Below are 20,906 nucleotides of genomic sequence, written 5' to 3'. Positions count from 1 at the left end.
AGAGACCATCATGACGACGCATGTATCCTCTTCTTCCTCGTCCTCAATAAAAGCTAAATTCATCACCAGTTACCATACTGTGTGTGTGTGTGTGTGTGGGGGGGGGGGGTACATTCTTACTTCTGAGCCTGTATATAAACGGCAACAACACTATCAGCAAAGCAGAAAGGAAGGGAGGCCAGGGAAATACTAGAATAACTTTCATCCCTATCTTCAGGCTAGGCTAGCTCTCTTCGCTATCTCATGGCAACAGACAGCATTTTGGCAACATTCCTTATAACTTGTAAGACAATAAGGAGCCAGGGCTGCAGGTAGCCTAGCTGTTAAGAGTGTTGCTGGTTCGAATCCCGGAGTCGACTAGGTGAAAAATATACCCATGTGCCGTTGAGCAAGGCTCGTAACCTTAATCTGGATAAAGAGCATCTGATAAATTACTAAAATGTAAAAATGAGCCTGGACACAGACACACCCATCAATAGCACAGGGCGACTAGTGTTTACCTTTTTCTGTGTGTGTTCACCAGTGATACCATTGAGGTTTTAAAAACGAGTGAGACCAGTCACTGGTTACGGTTCTTTATTCGTGTCACTGGAGACCACTGTCGGGCAACGGAATGCATTGCGCATTTCCCGAGTGCTAGAGTGTATAGGTGGTGGTGGCTGCATGAGAGCAAATGAACGAAGTGTCTCATGCACAACAACGCCTCATTATCCCCGAAGTTAAGACTTAGCTGGAGAAACATTGACCCCCAAATCGATTTGGATATGTCGGTCCGCACGCGGACAGGATTTTACCGTCAGGAGGTAAACAAAACGGCATGGGAGGTTCCAGAGCGATACCGTGAGCTAAAGCAGGTGGGGACTGGCGCGTATGGGACAGTATGGTGAGTTTTATACGAGTTTAATCATCAAACATGGGTAGGCTACTCTTCGTAAATGTCGAATTTAGAGTTAACAATAGCCTATGTTAAGGCAATACAAACCACGCCACAACAAGACGTGACTCGTTCCTAAAATAAGCATCGTGTTTTTGTTTTTTTTACTGTTCATCATGCATTCTTCATGTGGTTACTTCAAAAGGAAGTTTTTGTTCAGTGGAGCGCTGGATTGTGTCCGAATTAAGTCATCAACAAACATCGCTGCTATTTGATGAATTACATTATGCGGTTTCTGTTTCATTCCTAAGCATAGTTTACACGGCAGGGACTTTTTTGGCTTTGTGAAGTCGGGAAAAGCATAACAAAGAACCCCCATTGGCCTCATTGTTTGTTGGGTTTTATTGAGCAGAAGATTTAGATTTAAGTGCATCGGCCTACATCTGTTCTGGGTCTTTGCGCAATGTTTCTTGGGATATAGACCGACCAAATGTTTCTACTTGAATTCCAGAAATACCCAAGGATGTCTTTGAAGTAGGCCTAACCACTTGATTATAAAACATGATATTTGGATGTATATTATTTTAAATAAATAATTAATCAAGCATTCAATAAAAAATACAATAAGTGTGAGTTGGGTCCTTCTTCAGTAGGCTACCACCAATGGCCTACATTGCTAAAATGTTTTCTTCCCTTTACCTACATGTCTTGCTGCAGTTCCGCCCAGGACCACAGGACTGGGGTGAGGGTGGCCATCAAGAAGCTCCACAGACCCTTCCAGTCAAAGCTCTTCGCCAAGAGGGCCTACAGAGAGCTCCGGCTCCTCAAGCACATGAAGCACGAAAATGTGAAGGCCTTTCCTGAAATACGCACCTCATGATTCATTCTCATAAATAGAAAAGGTGTCTGTTTCACACCACTAATTAGGCTGTGTCTAAAAAGGAAATGGCCCAACTCTACAGTACTCCATTTAAAACTCACTTTTATCCATAGCAAACTGTTCAAATCCTTATGGCCTAGGCTGCGTGCAGAGAGCAGTGACAGTTTCTTTTTTTGCACACAGTGAGACAAACACAGCTGTTCCTTATGATTGGCAATTAGTCAGTAGCAGAGTAGTCAGAAAGATCACATTGGTAATATTCACATCACAACCCATAATACTAAACAGAAACACATCATATCAAGATTATAGAGATATTAATTTGAGGCAGGCACAGGTTTTGAGTCTTGATTGGAAAAGTTGAATCAGGCATTCAACTTGGGGTGGCAGATAGCCTCGTGGTTAGAGCGTTGGGCCAGTAACCGAAAGGTTGCTGGATTGAATCCCTGAGCTGACAAGGTAAAAATCAGTCATTCTGCCTTTGAACAAGGCAGTTAACCCACTGTTCCCCCGTAGGCTGTCATTGTAAATAATCATTTGTTCTTAACTGACTTGCCTATTTAAACAAAAGTTTCAATACATGTTGTAGCTCTTCTGGACCAGGGTTGGACTTGGTGACCACTGATTTCAGAGGTCTACTGGGTATACAGGGAGTAGGTAGAGTTTAATAATGGTACACAAGGAAAGGCTGAGAAGGAAGCCAATCCATGTTGCGGAATAAATGCCTCATAGCAACATCTACTTTAGTCAGTGGCTCACTCTAGAACGACACACCCCGTATCACAATTGTGTGTGTGTGTGTAACTTCAAGTGGGAATCATTTCCTGATGCTGTAATTGACATACATTATGCACAAAAACAATTCTCCAGTTAATCTATAATTGAGGTATTCTATTTATTTTCTGTTATTCTTTGATTGGCTTGGATTAGGTGATTGGGCTGCTGGATGTGTTCACTTCTGAGATCTCATTGGACAGGTTTCATGACTTGTAAGTACCTCTTTGTCCAATACCCTTCCTGTTCATATATTGAATGTTTTTATTCACAATAAAGTATGTATTTTTTCCTTTTCCCCTGTCATTCTCAGTTACCTGGTAATGCCACTCATGGGTACTGATCTGGGGAAACTGATGAAGATGGAGAGATTGTCACAGGAGAGGGTGCAATTCCTTGTCTATCAAATGCTGAAAGGACTCAAGGTTAGAGTTGCATACATGCACTCAAAAGAACTATATATATATATACAATTCTAAGCAGTTTAAAAGATATGCCTACAAATGCTCATTTTATCCCCAACATTCAAATATGATACAACATAAAGGCAGTTTATACAGAAGGTTTAAATGTTTCCCAGAATATACTTGAATACCATCTTCTTTTTCTAATTTTAAGACTTTCTCTTTTCCTGGTCTTTTGTGTCTCCCCACAGTATATCCACTCTGCAGGGATCATCCACAGGGTGCGTAAACTCTGACCTTTCAACTATGTGCATTGGTGTTGGGGCCCTTGCTCTTTTTCACGCCCACTGCTATTCATGCCGTTTTCCATATCAGAAGCTCTTTGTGTGTGTACTTGCGTGTATTTGCGTCAATCTGGCAGCATGATAATGTAATTTTTCTAAATACCAACAGGATCTCAAACCTGGAAATTTATCTGTCAACGAAGACTGTGAGCTGAAGGTACTACATATATATATATATATATATATATATTGCTACCAGACCTGTGATAGGCACTGTGCTCTCCCTGTTCAGTCTCGCTCTCTTTCAATTTAAATGTAATCCACTTTATTGAAGTGGAGGCTGCTGAGGGGAGGAGAGATCATACTAATGGCTGGAATGGAGCAAATGGAATGGCTTGGCATTAAACACCTGGAAACCATGGATTTGATACCATTGTACTATTCCACTCATGCCATTACCACAAGCCCATCCTCCCCAATTAAGGTGCCATCAACCTCCTGTGCTTTATTGTCATAAAAGGGACAATCCAATGTAGCCAAAGCAATTCTCTCTCTGTCTGTCTCAGATCCTTGACTTCGGGCTGGCTCGGCAGACGGACACAGAGATGACTGGGTACGTCGTCACTCGCTGGTACAGAGCTCCCGAGGTAATCCTCAATTGGATGCACTATACCCAGACTGGTGAGTCTCTCTCAATCACTCATTCCTGACTGCCTTCTTTGTCCACAAGATGGCAGTACTTTCTAATGTCAACATCTGTGTTATCACCATGATTAATCATGCTATTGTAACCCGAAAAATATCCTACAGTATGAGGTCCTATGGAGATCTATCTCTTTGTACAATTTGTGTACAATATCGCTGTAATTGAACCCACTGGTATGGTAGCAGTTTGGTAGCAATGTGGTACTGAAAGACCATTCAGTCCTATGTATGTCTTTGTCCTCCTCTATCGTCAGTGGATATCTGGTCGGTGGGCTGCATCATGGCGGAGATGTTGCTGGGGAAGCCGCTGTTCAAAGGAAATGACCGTATCCTTTTTCAGTGTTTACTACTCTCTGTCTTCACCCCACACAACTATTGCAGAATAATGATCCTGCCAGGCAAATTAGCATAATTATATGTTATCAACCTGTCAAAGACTAGTTCTGTAAGCTTATTATGGCTAAGCATATATAGTATGAGCAGCATGTGAATGTGACTTCCTGCACCACATGAGCTATGACCCTTGACGTCTGGGTGAGCACAGACCTGGACCAACTGAAAGAGATCATGAAGATTACTGGTACACCCACTGCAGACTTTGTTACGAAGCTACAAAGCCAAGATGTAAGTCATGTGGGCACTCAAAATACATTCAGATAGTACACATTCAAAGCAAACACAGCCTACTAGAGTACATAGGAATAGAATACACATACACTCCCAGGTAAATCTGCTCCTCTTCCAACAGGCCAAAAACTACATACGGAGCCTTCCCAAAGTACTAAAGAAAGATTTGCACTTTCTTTTTTCCAAAGCTAGCTCAGACGGTGAGCAGACGTTCAATACAATGATGTGAACACGCAGTTAGTTGAATTTGACAGTCTATTACTAAAGGATCAAAAACGGTGGTTTACAAAACAGCAACTGTTTCTAACTATTGTCAGGAGTGTCCTTCTGACCATAACACCGCTAGAGACACTGTATACCTCTCTGTGTGGCAGCGGTGTGTGTGCTGGAGCGCATGCTGTTGCTGGACCCTGAGAGGCGGGTGAGTGCGTCGGAGGCGCTGGCCATGCCCTTTTTCAGCGAGTTCAGAGAACCAGAGGAGGAGACTGAGGCCCAGCCCTACGATCACTCCATGGACAACACAGACCTGCTCCTGGAGCAGTGGAAACGTGAGAGATGGTTGGAGGGAAGCTGAAGAAAGAGATGGAGAGCGGGGGGAGGGAGGAGGAAGATATGGGAGAGAGAGAGAGATATGCTGGGGAGGATGGATGGAGGGAGGGAGGGAGAGAGAAGAAGGAGATACAGGCAGAGTAAAAAAGGGGGAGAGATGGAGAATGAGGTTGCTGGTAGCCTAGAGGTAAAGACCATTGGGCAGGTACCTGAAAGGTCGTTGGTTCAAATCCCCAAGCTGGCAAGGTTGAAAATTATGCAATTCTGCCCATGTGCAAGGCAACAACTGCTCCCTGGGTGCTGATGATGTGGATGTTAAATAAGGCAGCCCCCTGCACTGCTCTGATTAAGAGGGGTTGGGTTAAATACAGAAGATGCTATTTGGTTGAACGCATTCAGCAACTGATTAGTTGTCTCTTTCCCTAGGAAGAGAGCTTAAGGAAAAACATTCCTTTGGCTATTCCACATGATAGAAGGAGAGCGATGATGAGGGAGATGGATGTGTGATAACATGTTCAGCTTGGGAGAAAGAAAGAGGAAGAAAAATCTATAGAGTCTACAGAGTAACTAATTAGTCATTTCTTGTGATATCTCCTACAGGTCACACATTCACAGAGATTCTGTCCTTCAGGCCTGCAGCAACAGAGACCAAGGACCACAAAGAGACATCACTCTGAGAGTACACACATACCTCTCAATACCTGTCAATGATGATTATAAGGCATTGTTGTATTGTTGTACAGATGTAATGCGAATCCAATGTACAGAATGTAGTTTATTGATTATAAATTGATTTTTTTGACAAACATTTTTGAAGATATTGTCAGTCTTGTGTAATTGTGGAACTACTGTAACAGCCAACCAATGAGCCCCTGGGAAAGAAATGATTACTTGCTTCCCCGTAAACCATGAGAATGACTGTAAGCTAAGACATCAAATGTTCATCAATAAAAGGCCACTCTAAAATGATCAGTTTTGGCTGAGCTCCCTGCCCAATCATGTGAGATCCATAGATTAGGGCCTAATGGATTTCAATTGACTGATTTCCTTAACTGTAACTCAGTTGTTGAAATTGTTGCAGGTTGCATGTTTGTTCAGTATAACGTGAATTGACTGAAATATTTTTTAGACTACAATACACCTGCTCAAACACTGGAATTACCCACGTACGTGGCCTAAGGTCCAGCAAGGACAAAGATCACCTCTGTCTATAAATGGAGCACCAACCTTGCTGATTTTAGTTTGGGCCCCTCAAAAGCCATGACGAGAGCCAACGTCTTTATTCTGCTTCTTGCTGGTGTGTTGGTCAACGGAAAAGGTATGCTTTATGTTACATGTGAGTTTGTGGAGTAAAGCCTGAGCATATGTGTAGCAGAGTAACTCAAAATGTGGACTTAATATTTAAATCGAATAGCAATGTGTGTGGTCAGAAATCTTTTAAAAAAGGAGAAAGAGGTGCTGATTACTACGGTAATCAATTAAGTTTTTATTGTGCCTTTGTTTGTGTGTTGCAGACCTCCGCTGGCAGAACAGCTATGACCAGCCTTTGGATTTTAATTGCCCATCAGGACAATCCATCTCTCGCATAGTGAGGTGATTCCTTATGTTCCATACAACCAATCTTCTCCAAAACCTGAATTCTGCACTGACTCACAAGCACAGGTTTCCAAATCAGAGTGAGCATTTTGCTGCTGCGGTGCTGAGTTAACCCTAATCTTTCTCAAACCCTTAGCAAGCTGTTGCATATCAACAGAGTTGCTGTTGATTCAGATTTGCAATTTTCCATTTTGAGAAATTTAAAGAGTTTAAAATTAGAGTTTAACTCTGTATTTTGGATTTAGGTTATTGCAATTGCATTCCGGACAAAATATGTTGGGCAACAATAAAACCTACAACATGCATAAATGTTTTTTTTTGTATAAATTCAACTATTAATTTGTGCATTGTAATGTATTTTTCCAATTTTAGTGAGCATGACAACAAATATGAAGACCGTCTCTGGGACTTTGGGTGCAAAGCCACGTTTGACTCAGCAACTAACTGCTTCACATCCTCCTACGTAAATGACTTCGACAAACCTTTCAACTACCAATGCCCAAGCCACCAGGTCATCACAGGGATGAACAGCTATCATGACAACAAGCACGAGGACAGAAGGTGAGATGTAAATTAATCACTATTCACATTAAATAAATACAAATCTTCAAGAAATGACTTTGTCAAATCAAACAAAATAACTAGGGCTTTACAATAATGGTAAAATTTAGAGATATTTGGGGATTAAATGGTGTAAAATCCTAAAAGTGACACAGGGTTGACGGAGGTACTGTTTTTGTTGAACAACCCTATTATAATGTGAATTACAAGGTCAATACAAAACATATATCATAATTCAAACCTCATTTCCACCCTTATACAGATGGAAGTTCACCTGCTGTGGAGCCAGCAACTTCTGTACTGATTCCTGCCAGTGGACCAACTACGTAAATTGGTTTGATGAGGCCTTCACTCTTAATGTCCCACCAAATTCCTACCTCATTGCAGCTGAAAGCTACCATGACAACAAGCATGAGTGAGTATGCTTATTCATTGGTACTGTATGCTAATGTATGCTAATGTAACGGATTCCAAGTATTTTCTCTCTCTCTCTCTGTGTGTGTGTGTGTATCTACGGTATCTGTGTGTCATATTCTTGCTGTTGAAATAAACAAGCTTCAGGAAAGGATGAATTGACTACAAAACTAACAGGAACAAAATGTATGTTTGCCTTGTGTACTTTCAGAGATCGTCGCTGGCGATACCAATACTGTACCAGAAGGTCATGCTGAATCTATAACTGATTCTTCCTACAATCAGATTATTTTATCCATTGTTGTCTCTTGATAATCTTGAAAGAAATTCATGATTAAAGATACATGCATCAAATGATTGTGTTTCATTTCACTGCACTAACGTTTAAATGATTGATTATGCTTGGTTTCTGGTCAAGATATAAAATCTATACAGTACTATAATGGAGGGCAAATGGTTATCTCAGACAATAATTACTAAAACATTGGGTCACACTTTATTTGGATAATCCCCTAATAGATGATCTACAGCGGAACAAACCATCAACAGACTATCAACTGCAACTCTGTTGATATGCAACAGCTTGCTATGGTTACGTTTAGGGTTAGAGTTAGTCAAATCAAATCCAATTTTATTCGTCACATGCACTGAATACAACAGGTGTAGTAGACCTTACAGTGAAATGCTTAACCAACAATGCAGTTTTAAGAAAATACACCAAAAAAAGTGTTGGGGTTAAAGGGAAAGTTCAGTATTTTACAACTTCATTTTAGATGGTTCCTGCCCCTGTAAGTAGTCTATGGATCAGGAGAAACTGTAATACATGGTTTGGTTTTTCTTCTAATAGCCACTACAAACTTCAGCTAACTTTAGCCTCTGCTGGTTTAAAATCAATGGGAGCGATGTGGGCATGCAGTGACTGTTAAAAAAGCCATAGACAAATTAACTGAATTATTTGGTTTGACGTAACTTTAAATGATTAGGCTTCTTAAATTCTTAAACATCTTAACCATGGATTACAGTTTCTCCTGGCCCATAGACAACCTTCACGGGGAGGATCCATCTAACAAGAAGGTGTAAAATACTAAACTTCTCCTTTAAGGCATTTACTGAGATACTGCTGTCGGGCTTCTACCCATTGAGAAAAGTGTATGCTGTTCTAGTCTGCCTAGTGGCTGTGTCCTCTCGAGTCTGCCTAACGGTCCTAAACTGACCTGATAATGTGATTTCCCCCCAGTTTGATTGGTAATGTAAAAATGTATATCTGGGCAGATGGGCTTAAATTGCTCTGAAACCTTTCAGGTTGTTAGGAAAACATCTAACTCTGTCATATTTGGACCGATCTTGTGGGACTGTGATGTACATAATGTACATAATGTAGTTTCTTGGTTTATTCATTATGAAGTTAACCTATTTAAACCTTTTCATTTTCAAAGATCTTCCCAATGGTGTCTGTTTCTTTTCAAACTAGCAGCCAAGTAACCCCTGACCCATTTACACTTGACCCATGGTTCTCACTGTAACACAGAGGTAAATAAATAAAAATAGTTTGGCCACATTTCTAGCATACAAAAACCATCCTGTTATGCAATTCCTGAGAGGTTATACTGTTATTTAGTGTATTTTTGTTAAACTTTTCCCTTTCAGCACACCTATTCAAACACTGAGATTACCCATGTACGTGGCTGAAAACGTACTTTTCCCAAAATGTGTTGTGTTTCAGCCTGAATTTAAAACGGATTAAATTGATATTTGTGCCACGGGCCTGCACACAATGCTCCATAGTGTCCAACTGGAATTGTGTTTTTAGACATTTTTGCAAATTCATAAAAAATGAAAAGCTGAAATGTCTTGAGTCAATAAGTATTCAACCCCTTTGTTATGGCAAGCCTAAATAAGTTCAGGAGTAAAAATGTGCTGAACAAGTCACATAATAAGTTGCATGGACTGTATGCAATATTTATTTATTTCACCTTTATTTAACCAGGTAGGCAAGTTGAGAACAAGTTCTCATTTACAATTGCGACCTGGCCAAGATAAAGCAAAGCAATTCGACAGATACAACGACACATGGAGTTACACATGGAGTAAAACAAACATACAGTCAATAATACAGTATAAACAAGTCTATATACAATGTGAGCAAATTAGGTGAGAAGGGAGGTAAAGGCAAAAAAGGCCATGGTGGCAAAGTAAATACAATATAGCAAGTAAAACACTGGAATGGTAGTTTTGCAATGGAAGAATGTGCAAAGTAGAAATAAAAATAATGGGGTGCAAAGGACCAAAATAAATTAATTAATTAAATACAGTTGGGAAAGAGGTAGTTGTTTGGGCTAAATTATAGGTGGGCTATGTACAGGTGCAGTAATCTGTAAGATGCTCTGACAGTTGGTGCTTAAAGCTAGTGAGGGAGATAAGTGTTTCCAGTTTCAGAGATTTTTGTAGTTCGTTCCAGTCATTGGCAGCAGAGAACTGAAAGGAGAGGCGGCCAAAGAAAGAATTGGTTTTGGGGGTGACTAGAGAGATATACCTGCTGGTTTACAAAACAGCAACTGTTTCTAACTATTGTCAGGAGTGTCCTTCTGACCATAACACCGCTAGAGACACTGTATACCTCTCTGTGTGGCAGCGGTGTGTGTGCTGGAGCGCATGCTGTTGCTGGACCCTGAGAGGCGGGTGAGTGCGTCGGAGGCGCTGGCCATGCCCTTTTTCAGCGAGTTCAGAGAACCAGAGGAGGAGACTGAGGCCCAGCCCTACGATCACTCCATGGACAACACAGACCTGCTCCTGGAGCAGTGGAAACGTGAGAGATGGTTGGAGGGAAGCTGAAGAAAGAGATGGAGAGCGGGGGGAGGGAGGAGGAAGATATGGGAGAGAGAGAGAGATATGCTGGGGAGGATGGATGGAGGGAGGGAGGGAGAGAGAAGAAGGAGATACAGGCAGAGTAAAAAAGGGGGAGAGATGGAGAATGAGGTTGCTGGTAGCCTAGAGGTAAAGACCATTGGGCAGGTACCTGAAAGGTCGTTGGTTCAAATCCCCAAGCTGGCAAGGTTGAAAATTATGCAATTCTGCCCATGTGCAAGGCAACAACTGCTCCCTGGGTGCTGATGATGTGGATGTTAAATAAGGCAGCCCCCTGCACTGCTCTGATTAAGAGGGGTTGGGTTAAATACAGAAGATGCTATTTGGTTGAACGCATTCAGCAACTGATTAGTTGTCTCTTTCCCTAGGAAGAGAGCTTAAGGAAAAACATTCCTTTGGCTATTCCACATGATAGAAGGAGAGCGATGATGAGGGAGATGGATGTGTGATAACATGTTCAGCTTGGGAGAAAGAAAGAGGAAGAAAAATCTATAGAGTCTACAGAGTAACTAATTAGTCATTTCTTGTGATATCTCCTACAGGTCACACATTCACAGAGATTCTGTCCTTCAGGCCTGCAGCAACAGAGACCAAGGACCACAAAGAGACATCACTCTGAGAGTACACACATACCTCTCAATACCTGTCAATGATGATTATAAGGCATTGTTGTATTGTTGTACAGATGTAATGCGAATCCAATGTACAGAATGTAGTTTATTGATTATAAATTTATTTTTTTGACAAACATTTTTGAAGATATTGTCAGTCTTGTGTAATTGTGGAACTACTGTAACAGCCAACCAATGAGCCCCTGGGAAAGAAATGATTACTTGCTTCCCCGTAAACCATGAGAATGACTGTAAGCTAAGACATCAAATGTTCATCAATAATGTTATGCAGGTGAATGAGGACCCAAAAGCGACTTGGCGAAAACAGAGTCTTTAATCCAGTAAAGTAAAATACAATCAAAAAACACAACTTCCACTCGTAATGACGAGAACCGACTGGAGACTCGATCTTGAACAGCAGGTTGCCTCGGGAAGGCACTTGAACCTAGCAGACTCAGACACCTGCTCACCACGCAGCATCTGAGGGAAACACGACACGACAGGGCGATACACAAACACAGCACGGTGAACAATAGATAAGGATCCGACAGGGCAGGAACGGAAAACAAGGAGAGAAATAGGGACTCTAATCAGGGAAAAGGATCGGGAACAGGTGTGGGAAGACTAAATGATTGATTAGGGGAATAGGAACAGCTGGGAGCAGGAACGGAACGATAGAGAGAAGAGAGAGAGGGAGGGGGAGAGAGGGGATAGAAAAAGGGAACGAACCTAATAAGACCAGCAGGGGAAACGAACAGAAGGGAAAGCATAATGACAAGACAATATATGACAAAACATGACAAATAAAAGGCCACTCTAAAATGATCAGTTTTGGCTGAGCTCCCTGCCCAATCATGTGAGATCCATAGATTAGGGCCTAATGGATTTCAATTGACTGATTTCCTTAACTGTAACTCAGTTGTTGAAATTGTTGCAGGTTGCATGTTTGTTCAGTATAACGTGAATTGACTGAAATATTTTTTAGACTACAATACACCTGCTCAAACACTGGAATTACCCACGTACGTGGCCTAAGGTCCAGCAAGGACAAAGATCACCTCTGTCTATAAATGGAGCACCAACCTTGCTGATTTTAGTTTGGGCCCCTCAAAAGCCATGACGAGAGCCAACGTCTTTATTCTGCTTCTTGCTGGTGTGTTGGTCAACGGAAAAGGTATGCTTTATGTTACATGTGAGTTTGTGGAGTAAAGCCTGAGCATATGTGTAGCAGAGTAACTCAAAATGTGGACTTAATATTTAAATCGAATAGCAATGTGTGTGGTCAGAAATCTTTTAAAAAAGGAGAAAGAGGTGCTGATTACTACGGTAATCAATTAAGTTTTTATTGTGCCTTTGTTTGTGTGTTGCAGACCTCCGCTGGCAGAACAGCTATGACCAGCCTTTGGATTTTAATTGCCCATCAGGACAATCCATCTCTCGCATAGTGAGGTGATTCCTTATGTTCCATACAACCAATCTTCTCCAAAACCTGAATTCTGCACTGACTCACAAGCACAGGTTTCCAAATCAGAGTGAGCATTTTGCTGCTGCGGTGCTGAGTTAACCCTAATCTTTCTCAAACCCTTAGCAAGCTGTTGCATATCAACAGAGTTGCTGTTGATTCAGATTTGCAATTTTCCATTTTGAGAAATTTAAAGAGTTTAAAATTAGAGTTTAACTCTGTATTTTGGATTTAGGTTATTGCAATTGCATTCCGGACAAAATATGTTGGGCAACAATAAAACCTACAACATGCATAAATGTTTTTTTTTGTATAAATTCAACTATTAATTTGTGCATTGTAATGTATTTTTCCAATTTTAGTGAGCATGACAACAAATATGAAGACCGTCTCTGGGACTTTGGGTGCAAAGCCACGTTTGACTCAGCAACTAACTGCTTCACATCCTCCTACGTAAATGACTTCGACAAACCTTTCAACTACCAATGCCCAAGCCACCAGGTCATCACAGGGATGAACAGCTATCATGACAACAAGCACGAGGACAGAAGGTGAGATGTAAATTAATCACTATTCACATTAAATAAATACAAATCTTCAAGAAATGACTTTGTCAAATCAAACAAAATAACTAGGGCTTTACAATAATGGTAAAATTTAGAGATATTTGGGGATTAAATGGTGTAAAATCCTAAAAGTGACACAGGGTTGACGGAGGTACTGTTTTTGTTGAACAACCCTATTATAATGTGAATTACAAGGTCAATACAAAACATATATCATAATTCAAACCTCATTTCCACCCTTATACAGATGGAAGTTCACCTGCTGTGGAGCCAGCAACTTCTGTACTGATTCCTGCCAGTGGACCAACTACGTAAATTGGTTTGATGAGGCCTTCACTCTTAATGTCCCACCAAATTCCTACCTCATTGCAGCTGAAAGCTACCATGACAACAAGCATGAGTGAGTATGCTTATTCATTGGTACTGTATGCTAATGTATGCTAATGTAACGGATTCCAAGTATTTTCTCTCTCTCTCTCTGTGTGTGTGTGTGTATCTACGGTATCTGTGTGTCATATTCTTGCTGTTGAAATAAACAAGCTTCAGGAAAGGATGAATTGACTACAAAACTAACAGGAACAAAATGTATGTTTGCCTTGTGTACTTTCAGAGATCGTCGCTGGCGATACCAATACTGTACCAGAAGGTCATGCTGAATCTATAACTGATTCTTCCTACAATCAGATTATTTTATCCATTGTTGTCTCTTGATAATCTTGAAAGAAATTCATGATTAAAGATACATGCATCAAATGATTGTGTTTCATTTCACTGCACTAACGTTTAAATGATTGATTATGCTTGGTTTCTGGTCAAGATATAAAATCTATACAGTACTATAATGGAGGGCAAATGGTTATCTCAGACAATAATTACTAAAACATTGGGTCACACTTTATTTGGATAATCCCCTAATAGATGATCTACAGCGGAACAAACCATCAACAGACTATCAACTGCAACTCTGTTGATATGCAACAGCTTGCTATGGTTACGTTTAGGGTTAGAGTTAGTCAAATCAAATCCAATTTTATTCGTCACATGCACTGAATACAACAGGTGTAGTAGACCTTACAGTGAAATGCTTAACCAACAATGCAGTTTTAAGAAAATACACCAAAAAAGTGTTGGGGTTAAAGGGAAAGTTCAGTATTTTACAACTTCATTTTAGATGGTTCCTGCCCCTGTAAGTAGTCTATGGATCAGGAGAAACTGTAATACATGGTTTGGTTTTTCTTCTAATAGCCACTACAAACTTCAGCTAACTTTAGCCTCTGCTGGTTTAAAATCAATGGGAGCGATGTGGGCATGCAGTGACTGTTAAAAAAGCCATAGACAAATTAACTGAATTATTTGGTTTGACGTAACTTTAAATGATTAGGCTTCTTAAATTCTTAAACATCTTAACCATGGATTACAGTTTCTCCTGGCCCATAGACAACCTTCACGGGAGGATCCATCTAACAAGAAGGTGTAAAATACTAAACTTCTCCTTTAAGGCATTTACTGAGATACTGCTGTCGGGCTTCTACCCATTGAGAAAAGTGTATGCTGTTCTAGTCTGCCTAGTGGCTGTGTCCTCTCGAGTCTGCCTAACGGTCCTAAACTGACCTGATAATGTGATTTCCCCCCAGTTTGATTGGTAATGTAAAAATGTATATCTGGGCAGATGGGCTTAAATTGCTCTGAAACCTTTCAGGTTGTTAGGAAAACATCTAACTCTGTCATATTTGGACCGATCTTGTGGGACTGTGATGTACATAATGTACATAATGTAGTTTCTTGGTTTATTCATTATGAAGTTAACCTATTTAAACCTTTTCATTTTCAAAGATCTTCCCAATGGTGTCTGTTTCTTTTCAAACTAGCAGCCAAGTAACCCCTGACCCATTTACACTTGACCCATGGTTCTCACTGTAACACAGAGGTAAATAAATAAAAATAGTTTGGCCACATTTCTAGCATACAAAAACCATCCTGTTATGCAATTCCTGAGAGGTTATACTGTTATTTAGTGTATTTTTGTTAAACTTTTCCCTTTCAGCACACCTATTCAAACACTGAGATTACCCATGTACGTGGCTGAAAACGTACTTTTCCCAAAATGTGTTGTGTTTCAGCCTGAATTTAAAACGGATTAAATTGATATTTGTGCCACGGGCCTGCACACAATGCTCCATAGTGTCCAACTGGAATTGTGTTTTTAGACATTTTTGCAAATTCATAAAAAATGAAAAGCTGAAATGTCTTGAGTCAATAAGTATTCAACCCCTTTGTTATGGCAAGCCTAAATAAGTTCAGGAGTAAAAATGTGCTGAACAAGTCACATAATAAGTTGCATGGACTGTATGCAATATTTATTTATTTCACCTTTATTTAACCAGGTAGGCAAGTTGAGAACAAGTTCTCATTTACAATTGCGACCTGGCCAAGATAAAGCAAAGCAATTCGACAGATACAACGACACATGGAGTTACACATGGAGTAAAACAAACATACAGTCAATAATACAGTATAAACAAGTCTATATACAATGTGAGCAAATTAGGTGAGAAGGGAGGTAAAGGCAAAAAAAGGCCATGGTGGCAAAGTAAATACAATATAGCAAGTAAAACACTGGAATGGTAGTTTTGCAATGGAAGAATGTGCAAAGTAGAAATAAAAATAATGGGGTGCAAAGGACCAAAATAAATTAATTAATTAAATACAGTTGGGAAAGAGGTAGTTGTTTGGGCTAAATTATAGGTGGGCTATGTACAGGTGCAGTAATCTGTAAGATGCTCTGACAGTTGGTGCTTAAAGCTAGTGAGGGAGATAAGTGTTTCCAGTTTCAGAGATTTTTGTAGTTCGTTCCAGTCATTGGCAGCAGAGAACTGAAAGGAGAGGCGGCCAAAGAAAGAATTGGTTTTGGGGGTGACTAGAGAGATATACCTGCTGGTTTACAAAACAGCAACTGTTTCTAACTATTGTCAGGAGTGTCCTTCTGACCATAACACCGCTAGAGACACTGTATACCTCTCTGTGTGGCAGCGGTGTGTGTGCTGGAGCGCATGCTGTTGCTGGACCCTGAGAGGCGGGTGAGTGCGTCGGAGGCGCTGGCCATGCCCTTTTTCAGCGAGTTCAGAGAACCAGAGGAGGAGACTGAGGCCCAGCCCTACGATCACTCCATGGACAACACAGACCTGCTCCTGGAGCAGTGGAAACGTGAGAGATGGTTGGAGGGAAGCTGAAGAAAGAGATGGAGAGCGGGGGGAGGGAGGAGGAAGATATGGGAGAGAGAGAGAGATATGCTGGGGAGGATGGATGGAGGGAGGGAGGGAGAGAGAAGAAGGAGATACAGGCAGAGTAAAAAAGGGGGAGAGATGGAGAATGAGGTTGCTGGTAGCCTAGAGGTAAAGACCATTGGGCAGGTACCTGAAAGGTCGTTGGTTCAAATCCCCAAGCTGGCAAGGTTGAAAATTATGCAATTCTGCCCATGTGCAAGGCAACAACTGCTCCCTGGGTGCTGATGATGTGGATGTTAAATAAGGCAGCCCCCTGCACTGCTCTGATTAAGAGGGGTTGGGTTAAATACAGAAGATGCTATTTGGTTGAACGCATTCAGCAACTGATTAGTTGTCTCTTTCCCTAGGAAGAGAGCTTAAGGAAAAACATTCCTTTGGCTATTCCACATGATAGAAGGAGAGCGATGATGAGGGAGATGGATGTGTGATAACATGTTCAGCTTGGGAGAAAGAAAGAGGAAGAAAAATCTATAGAGTCTACAGAGTAACTAATTAGTCATTTCTTGTGATATCTCCTACAGGTCACACATTCACAGAGATTCTGTCCTTCAGGCCTGCAGCAACAGAGACCAAGGACCACAAAGAGACATCACTCTGAGAGTACACACATACCTCTCAATACCTGTCAATGATGATTATAAGGCATTGTTGTATTGTTGTACAGATGTAATGCGAATCCAATGTACAGAATGTAGTTTATTGATTATAAATTGATTTTTTTGACAAACATTTTTGAAGATATTGTCAGTCTTGTGTAATTGTGGAACTACTGTAACAGCCAACCAATGAGCCCCTGGGAAAGAAATGATTACTTGCTTCCCCGTAAACCATGAGAATGACTGTAAGCTAAGACATCAAATGTTCATCAATAAAAGGCCACTCTAAAATGATCAGTTTTGGCTGAGCTCCCTGCCCAATCATGTGAGATCCATAGATTAGGGCCTAATGGATTTCAATTGACTGATTTCCTTAACTGTAACTCAGTTGTTGAAATTGTTGCAGGTTGCATGTTTGTTCAGTATAACGTGAATTGACTGAAATATTTTTTAGACTACAATACACCTGCTCAAACACTGGAATTACCCACGTACGTGGCCTAAGGTCCAGCAAGGACAAAGATCACCTCTGTCTATAAATGGAGCACCAACCTTGCTGATTTTAGTTTGGGCCCCTCAAAAGCCATGACGAGAGCCAACGTCTTTATTCTGCTTCTTGCTGGTGTGTTGGTCAACGGAAAAGGTATGCTTTATGTTACATGTGAGTTTGTGGAGTAAAGCCTGAGCATATGTGTAGCAGAGTAACTCAAAATGTGGACTTAATATTTAAATCGAATAGCAATGTGTGTGGTCAGAAATCTTTTAAAAAAGGAGAAAGAGGTGCTGATTACTACGGTAATCAATTAAGTTTTTATTGTGCCTTTGTTTGTGTGTTGCAGACCTCCGCTGGCAGAACAGCTATGACCAGCCTTTGGATTTTAATTGCCCATCAGGACAATCCATCTCTCGCATAGTGAGGTGATTCCTTATGTTCCATACAACCAATCTTCTCCAAAACCTGAATTCTGCACTGACTCACAAGCACAGGTTTCCAAATCAGAGTGAGCATTTTGCTGCTGCGGTGCTGAGTTAACCCTAATCTTTCTCAAACCCTTAGCAAGCTGTTGCATATCAACAGAGTTGCTGTTGATTCAGATTTGCAATTTTCCATTTTGAGAAATTTAAAGAGTTTAAAATTAGAGTTTAACTCTGTATTTTGGATTTAGGTTATTGCAATTGCATTCCGGACAAAATATGTTGGGCAACAATAAAACCTACAACATGCATAAATGTTTTTTTTTGTATAAATTCAACTATTAATTTGTGCATTGTAATGTATTTTTCCAATTTTAGTGAGCATGACAACAAATATGAAGACCGTCTCTGGGACTTTGGGTGCAAAGCCACGTTTGACTCAGCAACTAACTGCTTCACATCCTCCTACGTAAATGACTTCGACAAACCTTTCAACTACCAATGCCCAAGCCACCAGGTCATCACAGGGATGAACAGCTATCATGACAACAAGCACGAGGACAGAAGGTGAGATGTAAATTAATCACTATTCACATTAAATAAATACAAATCTTCAAGAAATGACTTTGTCAAATCAAACAAAATAACTAGGGCTTTACAATAATGGTAAAATTTAGAGATATTTGGGGATTAAATGGTGTAAAATCCTAAAAGTGACACAGGGTTGACGGAGGTACTGTTTTTGTTGAACAACCCTATTATAATGTGAATTACAAGGTCAATACAAAACATATATCATAATTCAAACCTCATTTCCACCCTTATACAGATGGAAGTTCACCTGCTGTGGAGCCAGCAACTTCTGTACTGATTCCTGCCAGTGGACCAACTACGTAAATTGTTGATGAGGCCTTCACTCTTAATGTCCCACCAAATTCCTACCTCATTGCAGCTGAAAGCTACCATGACAACAAGCATGAGTGAGTATGCTTATTCATTGGTACTGTATGCTAATGTATGCTAATGTAACGGATTCCAAGTATTTTCTCTCTCTCTCTCTGTGTGTGTGTGTGTATCTACGGTATCTGTGTGTCATATTCTTGCTGTTGAAATAAACAAGCTTCAGGAAAGGATGAATTGACTACAAAACTAACAGGAACAAAATGTATGTTTGCCTTGTGTACTTTCAGAGATCGTCGCTGGCGATACCAATACTGTACCAGAAGGTCATGCTGAATCTATAACTGATTCTTCCTACAATCAGATTATTTTATCCATTGTTGTCTCTTGATAATCTTGAAAGAAATTCATGATTAAAGATACATGCATCAAATGATTGTGTTTCATTTCACTGCACTAACGTTTAAATGATTGATTATGCTTGGTTTCTGGTCAAGATATAAAATCTATACAGTACTATAATGGAGGGCAAATGGTTATCTCAGACAATAATTACTAAAACATTGGGTCACACTTTATTTGGATAATCCCCTAATAGATGATCTACAGCGGAACAAACCATCAACAGACTATCAACTGCAACTCTGTTGATATGCAACAGCTTGCTATGGTTACGTTTAGGGTTAGAGTTAGTCAAATCAAATCCAATTTTATTCGTCACATGCACTGAATACAACAGGTGTAGTAGACCTTACAGTGAAATGCTTAACCAACAATGCAGTTTTAAGAAAATACACCAAAAAAGTGTTGGGGTTAAAGGGAAAGTTCAGTATTTTACAACTTCATTTTAGATGGTTCCTGCCCCTGTAAGTAGTCTATGGATCAGGAGAAACTGTAATACATGGTTTGGTTTTTCTTCTAATAGCCACTACAAACTTCAGCTAACTTTAGCCTCTGCTGGTTTAAAATCAATGGGAGCGATGTGGGCATGCAGTGACTGTTAAAAAAGCCATAGACAAATTAACTGAATTATTTGGTTTGACGTAACTTTAAATGATTAGGCTTCTTAAATTCTTAAACATCTTAACCATGGATTACAGTTTCTCCTGGCCCATAGACAACCTTCACGGGAGGATCCATCTAACAAGAAGGTGTAAAATACTAAACTTCTCCTTTAAGGCATTTACTGAGATACTGCTGTCGGGCTTCTACCCATTGAGAAAAGTGTATGCTGTTCTAGTCTGCCTAGTGGCTGTGTCCTCTCGAGTCTGCCTAACGGTCCTAAACTGACCTGATAATGTGATTTCCCCCCAGTTTGATTGGTAATGTAAAAATGTATATCTGGGCAGATGGGCTTAAATTGCTCTGAAACCTTTCAGGTTGTTAGGAAAACATCTAACTCTGTCATATTTGGACCGATCTTGTGGGACTGTGATGTACATAATGTACATAATGTAGTTTCTTGGTTTATTCATTATGAAGTTAACCTATTTAAACCTTTTCATTTTCAAAGATCTTCCCAATGGTGTCTGTTTCTTTTCAAACTAGCAGCCAAGTAACCCCTGACCCATTTACACTTGACCCATGGTTCTCACTGTAACACAGAGGTAAATAAATAAAAATAGTTTGGCCACATTTCTAGCATACAAAAACCATCCTGTTATGCAATTCCTGAGAGGTTATACTGTTATTTAGTGTATTTTTGTTAAACTTTTCCCTTTCAGCACACCTATTCAAACACTGAGATTACCCATGTACGTGGCTGAAAACGTACTTTTCCCAAAATGTGTTGTGTTTCAGCCTGAATTTAAAACGGATTAAATTGATATTTGTGCCACGGGCCTGCACACAATGCTCCATAGTGTCCAACTGGAATTGTGTTTTTAGACATTTTTGCAAATTCATAAAAAATGAAAAGCTGAAATGTCTTGAGTCAATAAGTATTCAACCCCTTTGTTATGGCAAGCCTAAATAAGTTCAGGAGTAAAAATGTGCTGAACAAGTCACATAATAAGTTGCATGGACTGTATGCAATATTT

General features: G+C 40.2%; 5 protein-coding genes and 1 pseudogene across 5 annotated transcripts; all 6 read left to right on the top strand.

Annotated features, from left to right (window-relative positions):
- The first annotated feature begins 503 nt into the window (after window positions 1-503).
- On the top strand, window positions 504-7,198 carry LOC123994513 (mitogen-activated protein kinase 12-like). The gene is made up of 14 exons (XM_046297197.1): window positions 504-883; window positions 1,592-1,721; window positions 2,685-2,743; window positions 2,842-2,953; window positions 3,184-3,213; window positions 3,386-3,433; window positions 3,783-3,897; window positions 4,176-4,247; window positions 4,466-4,545; window positions 4,670-4,748; window positions 4,923-5,096; window positions 5,698-6,433; window positions 6,612-6,690; window positions 7,066-7,198. The coding sequence occupies exons 1-12, from the start codon at window positions 690-692 to the stop codon at window positions 5,772-5,774; spliced, it is 1,170 nt and encodes a 389-aa protein (XP_046153153.1). The 5' UTR covers window positions 504-689; the 3' UTR covers window positions 5,775-6,433; window positions 6,612-6,690; window positions 7,066-7,198.
- LOC123994518 (mitogen-activated protein kinase 12-like) lies at window positions 4,768-11,256 on the top strand. Its single transcript, XM_046297201.1, has 3 exons — window positions 4,768-4,829; window positions 10,208-10,474; window positions 11,076-11,256. The coding sequence occupies exons 2-3, from the start codon at window positions 10,321-10,323 to the stop codon at window positions 11,150-11,152; spliced, it is 231 nt and encodes a 76-aa protein (XP_046153157.1). The 5' UTR covers window positions 4,768-4,829; window positions 10,208-10,320; the 3' UTR covers window positions 11,153-11,256.
- LOC123995902 (dermatopontin-like) lies at window positions 6,358-7,673 on the top strand. Its single transcript, XM_046299569.1, has 4 exons — window positions 6,358-6,415; window positions 6,612-6,690; window positions 7,066-7,254; window positions 7,517-7,673. Exons 1-4 carry the CDS (start codon window positions 6,358-6,360, stop codon window positions 7,671-7,673), a joined length of 483 nt encoding a protein of 160 aa, XP_046155525.1.
- Window positions 11,257-12,162: 906 nt separating the features above from the next.
- LOC123994515 (dermatopontin-like) lies at window positions 12,163-13,925 on the top strand. The gene is made up of 5 exons (XM_046297199.1): window positions 12,163-12,318; window positions 12,515-12,593; window positions 12,969-13,157; window positions 13,420-13,572; window positions 13,783-13,925. Exons 1-5 carry the CDS (start codon window positions 12,261-12,263, stop codon window positions 13,826-13,828), a joined length of 525 nt encoding a protein of 174 aa, XP_046153155.1. The 5' UTR covers window positions 12,163-12,260; the 3' UTR covers window positions 13,829-13,925.
- Window positions 13,926-16,116: 2,191 nt separating this feature from the next.
- LOC123994517 (mitogen-activated protein kinase 12-like) lies at window positions 16,117-17,183 on the top strand. The gene is made up of 2 exons (XM_046297200.1): window positions 16,117-16,376; window positions 16,978-17,183. The coding sequence occupies exons 1-2, from the start codon at window positions 16,223-16,225 to the stop codon at window positions 17,052-17,054; spliced, it is 231 nt and encodes a 76-aa protein (XP_046153156.1). The 5' UTR covers window positions 16,117-16,222; the 3' UTR covers window positions 17,055-17,183.
- A 353-nt stretch (window positions 17,184-17,536) lies between these two features.
- Window positions 17,537-19,300, top strand: LOC123994516 (annotated as a pseudogene).
- The last annotated feature ends 1,606 nt before the right edge of the window (window positions 19,301-20,906 follow it).

The sequence above is a fragment of the Oncorhynchus gorbuscha genome, linkage group LG14 (assembly GCF_021184085.1).
Source record: "Oncorhynchus gorbuscha isolate QuinsamMale2020 ecotype Even-year linkage group LG14, OgorEven_v1.0, whole genome shotgun sequence".
In the NCBI taxonomy this organism is placed as follows: Eukaryota; Metazoa; Chordata; class Actinopteri; order Salmoniformes; family Salmonidae; genus Oncorhynchus; species Oncorhynchus gorbuscha.
This window is presented reverse-complemented; position numbering and strand designations above follow the sequence as displayed.

What these genes read in the sequence shown, in the direction of transcription:
- LOC123994513 (XM_046297197.1), top strand. Translation starts at nt 690, where the DNA reads ATGCACAACAACGCCTCATTATCCCCGAAGTTAAGACTTAGCTGGAGA. An exon ending in ACGAAGACTGTGAGCTGAAG is followed by an intron (nt 3,434 to 3,782) that starts GTACTACATATA and finishes TGTCTGTCTCAG; the next exon opens with ATCCTTGACTTCGGGCTGGC. An exon ending in TTCCAAAGCTAGCTCAGACG is followed by an intron (nt 4,749 to 4,922) that starts GTGAGCAGACGT and finishes TCTGTGTGGCAG; the next exon opens with CGGTGTGTGTGCTGGAGCGC.
- LOC123994518 (XM_046297201.1), top strand. Translation starts at nt 10,321, where the DNA reads ATGCTGTTGCTGGACCCTGAGAGGCGGGTGAGTGCGTCGGAGGCGCTG. An exon ending in GCTCCTGGAGCAGTGGAAAC is followed by an intron (nt 10,475 to 11,075) that starts GTGAGAGATGGT and finishes TATCTCCTACAG; the next exon opens with GTCACACATTCACAGAGATT.
- LOC123994517 (XM_046297200.1), top strand. Translation starts at nt 16,223, where the DNA reads ATGCTGTTGCTGGACCCTGAGAGGCGGGTGAGTGCGTCGGAGGCGCTG. An exon ending in GCTCCTGGAGCAGTGGAAAC is followed by an intron (nt 16,377 to 16,977) that starts GTGAGAGATGGT and finishes TATCTCCTACAG; the next exon opens with GTCACACATTCACAGAGATT.
- LOC123995902 (XM_046299569.1), top strand. Translation starts at nt 6,358, where the DNA reads ATGACGAGAGCCAACGTCTTTATTCTGCTTCTTGCTGGTGTGTTGGTC. An exon ending in TGTGTTGGTCAACGGAAAAG is followed by an intron (nt 6,416 to 6,611) that starts GTATGCTTTATG and finishes TGTGTGTTGCAG; the next exon opens with ACCTCCGCTGGCAGAACAGC. An exon ending in AACAAGCACGAGGACAGAAG is followed by an intron (nt 7,255 to 7,516) that starts GTGAGATGTAAA and finishes ACCCTTATACAG; the next exon opens with ATGGAAGTTCACCTGCTGTG.
- LOC123994515 (XM_046297199.1), top strand. Translation starts at nt 12,261, where the DNA reads ATGACGAGAGCCAACGTCTTTATTCTGCTTCTTGCTGGTGTGTTGGTC. An exon ending in AACAAGCACGAGGACAGAAG is followed by an intron (nt 13,158 to 13,419) that starts GTGAGATGTAAA and finishes ACCCTTATACAG; the next exon opens with ATGGAAGTTCACCTGCTGTG. An exon ending in TACCATGACAACAAGCATGA is followed by an intron (nt 13,573 to 13,782) that starts GTGAGTATGCTT and finishes GTGTACTTTCAG; the next exon opens with AGATCGTCGCTGGCGATACC.